The 13,347-nt window shown below is 45.8% G+C and overlaps 1 protein-coding gene across 1 annotated transcript in view; it reads left to right on the forward strand.

Annotated features, from left to right (window-relative positions):
* Nucleotides 1-1,637: 1,637 nt before the first annotated feature.
* LOC103208281 (sodium/glucose cotransporter 1) overlaps nucleotides 1,638-13,347 on the forward strand; it is an 88,781-nt gene continuing 77,071 nt past the window's right edge. The window contains 2 exon segments of the mRNA XM_007953967.1: nucleotides 1,638-1,772; nucleotides 9,405-9,476. Of these exon segments, the coding sequence (XP_007952158.1) occupies nucleotides 1,638-1,772; nucleotides 9,405-9,476 (207 nt within the window).

Consider the following 13,347-nt stretch of genomic DNA (forward strand, 5'->3'; position numbering starts at 1 on the left):
TCCACAGAAGAGGAATTCTTGATCCCTGTGGGCATTATGTCCCTGGTGGTGGAGACAGCTAATGTACTTGGCTGGTAATGGACAAGTGGGGGGTTCAAATCCACCAAGATTCACCTTTGAGGAAAGGCCTGGAGGTCTGCTTCCAAAAAAAAAAAAAAAAAATCAATCATAGAAAACCCTGTGGAGCATAGTTCTACTTTGACACACATGGGTCAACGTGCCATGAGTCAGGTCAACAGGATGGCAATGGGTTGATTTTTTTGGTCTTTCTTGGTGGACATTTTGCTGGGTTCTGAATATGCCCTTACACAATTCATGCTCTTTGGGATGGGTGTGTAGGGGATAATGGGGAAGACCCATACCATGGATGCTGCCCAATGACAACTTCAGTGGGAAGGACAAGTGTGGATGGGAGAGGACAAGAAGTGGACCAGGCTCTGGAGGCAGATGGGCTCTGTCCCCAAGGCCATTCACCTTTGGGCAGTGATGGGTGGGAACAGCCATCACCACCCGGAAGTAGATGCTGTTCCACCACTGTTTGCTAGTGGTAGGCAGGGAGGGCTTGAGGCCAAACAGAGTCCTGGCAGGGTTTGTGCAGGTCCTTCTCCTCCCTAAGCCTCATCACCTGAACAGGGCTCCCCTGTCCCCAAGTAACCACTGTTGGCTCCAGGGTGGCCTCTGTGAGCATCTCTCAGCCCTCCCTCCTGACTAGAACTGCCTGGCCAACTCTGTTATAGGCTCCCTGTGTGACCTTGGGCAAGTCATACCTTCTCTCTGTCCTAAGCCCCAGCTTGCACCCTTAACACCTGTTTCTAAGTGGGCCAGCTGAGTCCCCAACAAGGGTCAGGGTTTGATAAGCTGCTTGGAAGGGGTTCTCTGATATTGTCCCCCCCCACCTGCCTCAGAAGGGCCCCAAATGGCATTATTGGGAAGCAAAAGAGGCCCAGGACAAGGAAATGGTTCCCTGGGAATTCCGTCTCTCTTCCTCAGAGCCTCAGGTTATGGAAGGGGAGTCAGGAAGGTGAGAGGTGGTCATCTCTGTGACGAACAGATTGCAATTGTGCTGAACTTCCCAACAGTATCTGGGAACTGCCTTTCCTTCCCAGAAGGTTATCCAGGGAGATGGAGACCTTGCTGACTTTACCATCCCGTGGTCTCTCCCACCCATTTCACCAAGGAGAAGCCCGGTGTGGGACTGGTCCAAGAGTAGGCGGGTGAGTTGTAGCTTCTAAACCCCCGCCTCCAGGCCACCTGGTCCCTGAGGGAGCGGCTCTAGGTCTGCCCGGGGTGCGGCCTCCTGGCGGGCCCAGAGGCAGTCCGGCCGGTGGCTGCGGAGAGCAAAGCAGGCCATTGTGCTAGCCGGGCACCCCCCCCCCCGGCCGGCCCCTCCCTGCTCGGTGACAGCCCTTACCTGCCCACGTTGTGGCCCCGCCAGCAGCTCCGGCCTCTGAGGCACCGCGCGTCCTGGCGCCCCACTCCCCGACAGAACGCATAGCGCAGCGCAGCGCAGGGACCCCGCACTGCCGTGTCGCTGTCCAGGCGTCGAAGGTCCCCTCCTCCGGGGCTGATCATTAACCCAGAGGCCGTATAAGAAGGCTGCGCCCGACCGACCGGGGCGGGCGGGATACATTGCAGCCATGGACCTCAGCACTTCGAGTCCCGCGGTCACCGCCTCCCCGGAGCCCCTGGCGTCCCATGAGCGCATCCGCAATGCGGCAGACATCTCGGTCATCGTCATCTATTTCGTGGTGGTGATGGCTGTTGGACTCTGGGTAGGTAAGGGCCTGAGAAGGCCGGCTGAGGAGCCAGGGCAACGGGAGGGACCCGGGGCGCATAGAAAGCGCATAGAAACACTCCAACGGGGAGTGGGGGCTGTGGGTTTAATTGTGAGGTCTGCGGAGCAGAGTCCGAACGACTGGAGCCTTGGAAGCTCTTGAGGAAAGTTCATAGGGCACAGTGTGAGGTGAAGGGGACCAAGTCAGGATGAGAAGGGAGAGAGGTGCTAAGAGGAGTCAGCCAGGAAGGCCGGAAGAGGATGTGGAGGGTGTGTATGGGTCAGCGTGGGAATGGGACTCCATTGACAGAGGGTGTGAGGGGCCAGGACCTGCAGCTTGCTGCTGCAGGGAGGGTCTGGGGCTTGGGAGGTGAGCCCACACAGAGGTGATTGTCTAGCCAGAGGGAAAAGAAACAGTGTCAAAATAGAGGGACACAAGCTCTCAGACTGGCCACCAGCTGCAGGTGCCTGGACAGCTGGTGGAAATCTGCCAAAGGCACCTCCTGGGAAGACTGGCTCACAGACCTGGTGCCCTGGGTTGCAGGGGCTGGAGCAGTTGGAGTCCTGGCAGCAAGGCCAGGAGGAGGAAGGCAGGAGGCTGGCCTGGCTCTGGAAGAGGGAAGTGCTGTGACTCCCCTTTGGGACTCTGGGGACACACCAAACCAGAGAAACTTGTTCTCAGTGCCTGGAACTGAGAGATTTCACTATGACAGATTCTGGCACACCCAGTCACTAGAAAAGGAGGTGATTTCAAAGTGTGCAAAAATATTGCAGCCACTTTCAAAGGTTGTCCTGGAGGGTGACAGATGGAAGGACTGAGTGGAGGGAGACTGTGGTACCAGCAGGTGGCTGTGTTCAACTCTTGACTTAGAGGAGGCAGGGTGGGCATTGTCCGTTCCATGACCATGGAGTTTTTTCAGGGGTGAAAGGAAGTGTTCATTTTATTTTTTTGGATATGTGTATGTGTTTATGTTATTATTATTTTTTGAAAAAGAATAGAGAGAGTAGCTATGACTGAAGGCCTCCCGTAATGTCATGTGGAGTCAGAGTGGTTGATTTCATATTCTGCTTCCCAGACCCAGTGGAACACATCCGGCTAGGAGCCTGAATACCCAGGTTATAGTACTGGCTTTCACATGGTTTGAATCACGTCACTTGAGATAACCTCTTCCACCCTCAGTTTACTCAAGTGTAAAATGAATAAAGTCTTCTCTATTCTTATGACTCCCCCAAGTTGTAGTGGTGACCTGCAGAGATGAATCTGAAAGCTGTTATAATCTCCTTCCTGGATAGCATATGATTTCATTGAACCTCTAGCTATGAGTTGTTGTTGTTGTTGTTATGTGCCGTCGAGTCGGACCCGACTCACAGCGACCCTTCCTTGGGTTTCTGGGGCAGTATCACTACGGAAGTAGATTGCCCAACCTTCCTTCTGATGAGTGGCTGGTAGGTTTGAACCACCAGCCTTCTGGTTAGCAGTCAAGTGCCTTAGGCACTACGCTACCAGAGCTCTGAGTTAGGCCCTGAATTATTTTTGTCCTTTTCAATAAAATGAGTAAATAAATAAATAAGATGGGCAACAATGGGATAGTACATCTTCACAAAAACACACGAATCAGGAAGACCAGGAAGAGTAATCCTCATTGTATAGAAGAGGAAATCCAAGTCCAAGATAGTGGTTTGCTGAAGGTCCCCATAGATGGAATTGTCCCTGGCACTCAGATCTCTTGACTTTTAATTTTGTGCTTTGCTACCTTGCCGACCCTCCTCCCCATCCTCCTCCCAATTTATAAGTTCTGGACCCAAGAGTCAAAACCATCATTTGCTAGTTGTTTTCCAGCTTGTTTCCAAGATGATCACCATTCATCTCAGTTCCCTCAACTGATCTTATCTCAGCCCTGCCAGCCCTCCTGATTACTGTGTTTACACTTTTCAAATATCTGTGATATTGGTATCATTTGCCCTGTTAAATGCTACTTAATGAGCCTGTTGGTATTTGTCCATGTTTAATCTTCCCTCAGTGCCTCTGGACCCTGATCATTCAATATTCTGGATTTCTTCCAGTTGACATCCTCTTTTTGCTGTTGAAGCGTCAAGAGAAGCGAGGTTAGGGATGGGTGTCCTGGCCCCTACGTTGCCTCTGGGCTGTGCAAGCAGAATGGTCCAGGCCCATTGTGTTCCTTCAACATAGATAAGACACCTGCAGCCAATGTCTCATCTGTCACCATCCCCATCTCTTTCAATATTATTTTGTTTGGTTTTATCCTCTTTCAATCCTGCTTCCTTCAATCATATTTGGGCTTGTACTTCTTGACTGTATATTTCCCTTATTCTTTCCCTACCTCTTCAGTTTGTTTTCTTTTGGTCATTGTGTATCCTTTTAAGTGGGATATTTGACTTTACTATTGCTGGAAGATTTCATTAAGCTATCTTGCAACCCTGAATGCAGGAATTATTAGACTACACCTCATGGACCAAATCTGGCATGTTTTTGCATGGCCCACAGCCAAGAATTTTTTTAAATATACTTTTAAAAGATTGTAAAAGCTCAAACAAAACAAAAAAGAATGCATGGCAGAGTCTGTATGTATCACATAAAACCGATAGTATTTACTACCTGATCCTTTGTAGAAAAAATGTTCTATAAATTTTTACAGTCATTTGTACAACAGTGTCATTGAATGCCTGAGTTGGAATGGTCCCTAGGAGAGCCCAACCTTATTATTATATTACAGAGGAGGATCAGAAAGGTTGACCAGAAGTCACTTAAATGAATTAGTTACAGAGCTAGGACTAGAAGCCAGGTCTTATGATAGTCCCTGGCTGGTGCAAATGGTGAAGAACTTGAGTACCAGCTGAAAGGTTGGTGGTTCAGACCCACCTTCTGAGGTGCCTCAGAAGACAGTCCTGATGATGTGCCTCTGAAAGGTCACAGTCTCAAAAGCCCTATAGAGCAGTTCTGTTCTGCAAACATTGGGTCACCATGAGTCAGAATCGACTTGACTGCAACTGACAAGAACAACAATATTAAGCCAAAGCTAATAATTTTTCCATTAACCCACCTTTCCTCTTCCCAAATATGCTACACTTTCTGAAAATACTCTTTCTGTGGTCCTTAACCACCATATGCATTGACAAGACAGTGTCCTTGTAGTACTGAATTCATTCTTTCCTCCATATTTTTAGGGAGCTCTGATGGTGCAGTGGATAAAGCATTCATCTGCCAACCAAAAGGTTGATAGTTCAAACCCACCAGCTACTCTGTGGGAGAAAGATGAGGCAGTCTGCTTCCGTAAAGACTTACAGCCTTGGAAACATTATGGGACAGTTCTACTCTGTTCTATGCTATGAGTAGGAATCTACTTGATGGCAGCGGGTCACATATTTTCAGGAGCAAAGACCTAAAATTTATTGAGTTCAACCTCCTCCATTCTACACTTGAGTCCTTTCTTTGACCATCTCAACAAATCTATCTTGACCATCGTCAACAGCCTTCCACTTGAGTATTTCCAGCAGAATCTCTTCCCAGTGGCCCTGCTTCCATCTCTGCACAGCTCTGACAATGAAGAAATTCTCTGTTGTGATGTCACCCATTTCGTTTCTTATTCGTGTTATTTGTATTCTCTCCCTCTTTTCCTTTGTTGAATTTGCCAGTGGTTTGTCAATTTTATTCATCTTTTCAAAAAACCAACTTCTGGTCTTGTTGATTTTTTCTATAGCCCTTCTATTTTCTGTTTCATTGATTTCTGCTCGAATCTTGATTATTTCCTTCCTTCTGGTGACTGTGGGAGAAATTCTCCCTAGTACCAAGCCCAGACTGATGTCCTGGAGCGTCTCCCACTTCGTTGATCCAGGGCTTCAAATCGGTTCATTCTGGTTTGATGCCCTGCTGAGAATTTGCGTTTCTATCCCAGATACTGAGTCAGAATTTATATTTTAACAAGGTCCCCAGATGATTCTTATGGATATCTGGCGTGGAAATGGAAATTCTCAGTAGGAAGTCAAAGTAGAATGAACCAGTTTGAAACCTTGAAGTGGTCATGTCTGGTACAGACCATACTGAGTGTGTCTGCCCACTTTATGCACTAGAAGGCAACTGGCCACACCCAGGTCTTCTCTTTCTAATCCCAACAGCCTCAGTTTCTAAAGTTGTTCCTTATCTGTTCTGAATTTCTTTCCTTTTGCTCAGTGTTATTTTTATTCCATTGAGATAGGAGGGAAGGAAGGAAGGGAGAAAACACCTGGCAGGTCAGTAAGTGTGCCCCGTGAGTTCATTCTCTTCTAGTTGTTGGGTGAACAGGCAAATTTAATTCCACTTAACTCCACAAACAGTGTTTCTCTGCTATTCATAAGGTTTTCTGTCTCGTTCTGCTGTGCATGGGGTCGCCATGAGCCGGAAACGACTCGATGGCACCTAACAACAACAACAACAACAACAACAACAACAACTCCACAAAGTGGAGTTCTGGAGCCTTGACGTTTTCTTCTGCACATCTCTTACCCATGGGTCCAGTGCCTTTCTGTTTGTAGAGACAGACAGCGAGGAAGATGGAGGCAGGGTACCTGGGCTACAATTCATGCCTGTTGATTGATTTCAACTCATGGTGACCTCGTGCATGTCAGAGTAGAAGTGTGTTACATACGGTTTTCAATAGCTGAGTTTTGGAACTAGATGGCCACACCTGTCTGAGGGAACTGGCTGGTGCTGAACCTCCAACCTCTCAGTTGACAGCAGAGTGTGCTGTCTTCACCATTAGGGACTCCTGGGCGTACCTACCAAATGCCACTCATAAATTGACTGTTTACTGAGTGCCTTCCTGATAGGTGCTGCTCATTTCCAACACGGGCTTTAAGGATGGGATGCAGAGGAGGAGTGGAGGCTGAGGGAACTGAGAAACCTGTTCATTCAACATTCTATTCAATATGTGTCATGCACAAGGGATCGTATTAAGCTTTATGGGAATTAAACATTTGTAGTTTGATAATACAAAATAAAAAATCATAAAGGCCATGAGAGAAATTGTGACTAAATTCTCTAGTTGTTCAGAGGAGGGAGAGATTTTTTTTTTTTTGTGGAGGGGAAGGGTGCCATGAGACAAGAGGAGGCTTTTGTGGGATAATGTCAGGTAGGGCTTTCTGGGAAAAGTGGCATGTGAGGGGACTTCAGGATGGGTAGGTGGGGTCTGGCCTCACAGAGATGAGGGGACGGGCATTCCAGAAGACAGCGGTCTGATGTAGACACACTTCTCACCTTTCACCCTTCCTCAATCCCTTCCAACTCTCCAGTCTCACGTTCTTTCTTTGAGCTCTTAATTTCTGAAGTCAGCTGGGGAATGTTTCTGTCTGGCCTCCAAACCCACTCTTTCTGTCCCTCCTACCCTGCCCAGAAGCTGTCAACCTTCACAATGACCTTTTCCTGCCCAATTGCCAGAGCTGGATCCTTGGAGCTTCTGGTTTCACTCGTAGCTGCCTCCTCTGCTCTTTAGGTCTTTTGGTCCTCTTGCTATTCCCACTGCGGAGGTCTAAGAGTGTGTCCTATGGGAGGGAGGACCCTGCCGGAAGTCTGGAGCTATGCTTTCCCTGGCACTGCCTAGTACACAGTGGGTGCTCAACAAATCTATGTTGTTTGGATGCATGCGTGGCCCTGCTCCCTTGGGACTAAGTCCAACTCATCTTTGTAGTCTGAGTACCTAGCAAGGTACTATCTCTAGCAGCTATGTTTACTGAATGAAAGACGAGTTTCTGAGTGCCTGACGTGTCACCCTCAGAGGTTAATTCCTTTGGACCAGAGATGCTCTTAACCTCATGGTCACCTATGAGAATACAAACACTTCTGACAGGGCTAAGTCTTTATCAACAATTAACATTTTTAGGGAGATTATTGAGCTTCAGTTGAGGGAAGACTATTAACATAGAGAGAGAGGAAGGGGGAAGGGGGCCGGGGCAGAGACACTATCCCCATTTTGTGCTAGAGGCCTGGGCCCCTGGGCCGGAGCAGGACCAGGAATAGACTCAAGGCTCAAGAGGCAACATTCCAAGGTCGGTGTGATAAGGGCTGGTCGTCATTTATTGAAAATTCATGTCATTTTTCTCCTCATAAACCTTCACTGGCTCCCCACTGCCTACAGAGTAAAGCCTATGCTTCTCAGCCTGGCATTTGAAGCCCTGGGGCCTACCCCTACCCCATATATCATCGTTGTCCACATTTGTATGTCTCATCCAGTTCACCCAATGGCACCCCATTTGCTCCCTCCCACACTAGGTGTCATTGCACGTATAGGTCATTGCTTATGCTGTTCTCTTTTCTCCATTCTTCAAGATTTGCTGAAATACTGCCCCTCTCTGAAGCCTTTCCTGACACCCTGGTCTGAAGGAATCCCTTCCTTCCTCTCTGTTTATCTCAGTTGTTACAATATGTTGAAGTCATGATTCTAAGAAGTTCCTACCTGTATCCTCAGAGAGGAAAGATTGGAACTGAGTTTGAATGTCCAATCTTTTTTGTAATATTTAGTGTTAGCTCTTACATTATTATTTTTTTTAAGTTTATTTTTAAAGTTTTACTGTGATTTGGATGGAAGTTGACAGAGCAAATTCATTTTCCACACAGCAGTTCATACACATTTTGTTTTATGACATTGACTGCAATCCCCACAACGTAACAGCTCTCTTCCCACTTCCTCCCTTTAGTTACCTCTTCCCTGTGTCCTTCTTTCCTATGCTTTCCTGCCCCCTAAGCTATCTTCCTGTGCAAACACTGCCCTTCTATTCTCCCATGATTGATCATCCTAAGGTAACTCTTGCATTCTTAAGGAGCGCTTGTGGGATACTGGTTAAGGCATTTTGCTGTTAACTAAAAGGTCAGTGTTTCACACCCACTAGCTGCTCCGTGAAAGAAAGATGATGCAGTCTGCTTCTTTAAAGATTTACAGACTTTGAAACCCAATGCGGGGTCACTATGAGTTGGAATTGACTCCATGGCAATGGGTTTGATTTTGATTTCTTTCACTCTTGATGTTGTTGGTATTATGTGCTGTTGAGTTGGACTCGATCCGACTCACAGCGACCCCTCCTTTGGTTTCCAAGGCAGTATCACTATGGAAGTAGTTTGCCCAACCTTCCTTCTGAGAAGTGGCCAGTGGGTTTGAACCGCCAGCCTTCTGGTTAGCAGTCGAGTACCTTAGCCACTATGCTACCAGAGCTCCTTACACTCTTGATAGTATTTTTCTTTCTTTCTTTTGCAATAGCTCTATTGAGGTGTAATCCATATACCATATGGTTGCTTTTCAAAAGTATGATATTTCATTAGGCACCTAGAGTATGCTTGTAAGAAAGGGATAAAAAGTTACATTTCCCCTGTTTAACACAGAAGGATCCGAAAGGTAAGGTGATGTGCAAGCTGCAGAGCTAGAACTAGGACTTTCTGAGCCTCCTTCTCCTTACCTATCAAATGCAGGATCCTGCCTCCTTCATCTTAAGCATATTGAAGCTCTGGGGAATGAGGAATGTGGAGGTGTTCCAGAAAGTCTGGTGGGTAGAAGAAAGTGTGAATGTATGGGCACGTATGTCCTTTTGGCTGGCAAGGACACTCTGTTCTTGTTTTCTATTAAAATTTTGACCCTTTCCCCCTTAGGCTATGTTTTCCACTAATCGTGGGACTGTTGGAGGCTTTTTCCTGGCAGGCCGAAGTATGGTGTGGTGGCCGGTAAGTTTTCCCTGAAATACTGTTTGCTTAACTATGATGTTCCCTTTAGGGACCCAGTTTCTTCTTGATTTTGAATAGCAGGAATTCTTCTTCCCCCCCTTAGATGTCTGCTAGTGGGTCTCCTTTCCCCCTAGGTTTCCTGGGCACCTCTAATCTACTGTTGTAAGGGAATTGCCTTTAAGTAAATAATGGACTTGGACTCCTTCCAGGAACAAATAGAAGAAAAAGACTTCACAAAGTGGTCAGTGAGGAGAAGCAAAAAAAAAAAAAAAAGCATGCAGATCCAGCTGTTCTTGAGCAAGTTGGAGCCTCCACTCCTGAATCTATAAAATGGGCATGATAATATTTACCTTCCAGAGTTCTAATTAGGAATCTCTGGGTGGTGCAAATGATTAAGCTCTTTCTTGACTACTAGCTGAAAGGTTGGCAGGAACTCAGGTAGTGTAGTGGTTAAGGCATTTGGCTGCTAACCAAAAGGTCAATGGTTCAAACCCACCAGCTGCTCTGCCGAAGAAAACCGAGGCAGGTAGTCTGCTTCTGTAAAGATTTGCAGCCTTGGCTGCTTATGCGCAGGGAGACAGCTCAGGGGGCAGGAGTGCATGGAGGGAAGGACACAGGGAAGAGGGAGGAAGTGGGAGGGGAGCTGTTGCATTGTGGGAAATTGTAGTCAATGTCATGATATAAAGTGTATGTGAACCGCTATATGGAAAGTGAATTTGCTCTGTAAATTTTCACCCAAATCACAATATAAATAAATAAATACAATAAAGGAAGATTTGCAGCGTTGGAAACCCAATGGGGATTGCTATGAGTTGGAATCTATTCGATGGCAGTTACTTACTTTTTTGTTTTGGAGCTGAAAGTTTGGTGGTTCAAACGTATCCAGGTGTGTCTCTGGAGACAAGGTTGGTGATCTGCTCCCAAAATGTCACAGCCTTGAAAACCATACAGAGCAGTTCTAGTCTGCATGCCTGGCATCACCATGAGCCAAAATCACTTGATAGCAACTAACAACAACAATAATAGGGTACTGTGAGAAGTGGAAGGAGCTCTGGTGGTATAGTGCCTAAGGCATTTGACTGCTAACCAGAAGGCTGGCAGTTCAAACCCGCCAGCCAGTCCATGGAACGAAGGCTGGGCAATCTACTTCCATAAAGATTTACTGCCTTGGAAACCTAAAGGGGGACACTATGAGTTGGATTCAACTCAATGGCAGTGAGTTAGTTTAAGAGTTATGAGAAGTGGAGCTCTGGTGGTGCAGTGGTGAAGGCATTGGCTCGCTAACCAAAAGGGCAGTGGTTCAAATCCATCAGCCGCTCCTTGGGAGAAAGATGAGGCAGTCTGCTTCTGGAAAGATGTACACCCTTGGAAACCCTATGGGGCAGTTTTACTCGACCGACGGCACATAACAACAATAATAACAACAGAGGGCTCAATAAATAAATACTCATTGAATAGATGGAGGAGAAGCCCCCTACTATTTTCAATCACAATTTTCCTCTAGATTAGTTTTTCTGATTTTTTGGTGAATTTTTTATTTTGTATATTTAAGAAGCATTTTTTTTTTTTTTTAACTTGCATGTGAGCAGACACTTTCCCAATCAAAAGCCATATGCTTGGGCAGAAGAGAAATTGAGAGGGAGGCTCTGACTGGCTTATCAATTCAGGCCAGTGACTGTGTTCCATTCTGTTTGTGGTAAAAATATATACAACAAAACACTTGCCAATTCCAAAATATATACAACAAAACACTTGCCAATTCCACAAATTCTACATGGACAACTCAATGTCATGGATTTTGTTCATCATGTTGTGTAACCATCACTATTATCCAGCCAAATTTTTTCCATCACCACCAGCAGCCCACGATCCAGTGTTCTCACTGAAACAACTGGTTGACTAACTTGGCAGATTGTGCAATTCCTTGGGCTTATGATACAGGTAAGACTGGCTAGTGAAAGAATGGGTAATGACGCATATGCACAGAGATGGGAGGGACAGTTGTGAGTTGGCTGGAGGAAGAGACGCAAGAAAGGAGACTGTCATTGTCATGGTATGTATAGCACAGAGAGAAGTTGCCAGGAAATTGTGCCACATCCTGCCGTTGGCCTTTAGCCAGCCATTTTGGGATGGATTTTTTTTTTGTAACTAGCACTTTCACAGTTGCTTGGGTTATCTATCCATGAAATCATTTCTGTTTAATTCTTAAGGTGACCAGGAACACTGGGCTGATGCTGATTTCTATGGAGGGTGCCTTTTGATGGTCTCTCCTGACCTCTCATGGGCATACACTTTCAGATACCTTCTATCTTGTTCCTGCCAGGGCCTTTTTGCCTTTTCATGCTTTGGATTTTGATGCTTTCCTAAAAGTTGATGTTAAAGTGACTGGGATCTTAAAAGCTTGCAATCAGCCATCTAGATGCAATGATGGGTCTCTCCTCATTCAGGGCAAAGAAGAATGAAGAAAACCAAAGACACATGGAAACAATTAGTCTAAGGGACAGGTACACCATGCAGTCCTCAGCCTATATGATGATGAGACCAGAAGAATGAGGTGGTGCCTGGCTACCACTGTCAACCACTCGAAGGGTGATCTATGTAGGAGATCCTGGATAGTGTAGGAGAACAGTGTGGGGAAAAAACCTCAAAATCATAATTTAAAAAAAAAAAAGGGACCAGGTTTGCTGGTCTGATAGAGCCTGGGGGAACCATTGAGACTATGGCCCCTAGCTGCCCTTCAGGGCTGGAACTGAACCCACACCTGTGGCTTCCAGCCAAACAAAAGATAGCCATAGGAGCTGAACATTTATATTAGGTAGATATACTCCTTGGAGAGATCAATCATGGGAGAATAGAAGGGCTGTGTATGCACAGGGAGACAGCTTGGGCGGCAGGAGTGAATGGGTGGGAAGGCCACAGGGAAGAGGTAACTATGGGGAGGAAGTGGGAAGAGAGCTGGTGGATTGTGGGAAAATGCAGTCAATGTCATGAGACAAAATGTGTGTGAGCTGCTGTATGAAAATGAATTTGCTCTGTAAACTTGCACCCAAATAATAATAATAATAAGTTGACGTTAAAGAGGCAGTGCTGACCCCACCATTCAAGATAAGCCTGAGTAGTCCCTCTAGAGCTCTATCCAATATGTGGTATTACCACGTTAGCTATTAAGTTAAATAAAATTAAGAATTTAATTTCTCAGTCACATTAGCCACATTTCAAGTGCTTGATAGCCACATGTGGGTAGTGGGTACCATATTAGACAGCACAGATCTTCATAGAAGGCGATTTTAAACAGTGCCACTTTAAAATTTTCAGCTCCATACCTGGTATGAAATTCTAGTGGACTTGAGATTTGCTGAATTAGAGAGCTTAACAGGATCTTAAAGTTCACCTTAATTATTTTGAAAGTAGTGCATTCTCCCACTCCATCTAGGGTTTCATCTTCCCTATAGCAAGTCTGCCAAGTGCTATCTGGCTTCAATCTACATCCAGTCTCCTTCCTCCCCCAGCTCTGATGGGAAATGCACCACTTTCAAGGTAAACCATTTTATTTTCAAATTGCATTTTTTCCTCATCTGTTTCTTGTAATCAAGATGAAATTATGAAATTACATCTCTTCATGTAAAATTTAGAGGGCTGATTTGTTGGGGGCACCTCAACATAAAGACAACAAAACCTTCACAACTTGACAAATAAGCAACATCATGATAAATGGAGAAAAGATTGAAGTTGTGAAGGATTTCATTTTACTTAGATCCATGATCAATGCCCATGGAAGCAGCAGTCAAGAAATCAAACGATGTTTCACATTGGGCAAATCTAGTGCAAAAGACCTCTTTAAAGTGTTTAAGAGCAAAGATGTCACTTTGAA

This window comes from Orycteropus afer, unplaced genomic scaffold (genome assembly GCF_000298275.1).
Source record: "Orycteropus afer afer isolate SDZICR_OR568_19922 unplaced genomic scaffold, OryAfe1.0 scaffold00420, whole genome shotgun sequence".
Taxonomy (NCBI): domain Eukaryota; kingdom Metazoa; phylum Chordata; class Mammalia; order Tubulidentata; family Orycteropodidae; genus Orycteropus; species Orycteropus afer.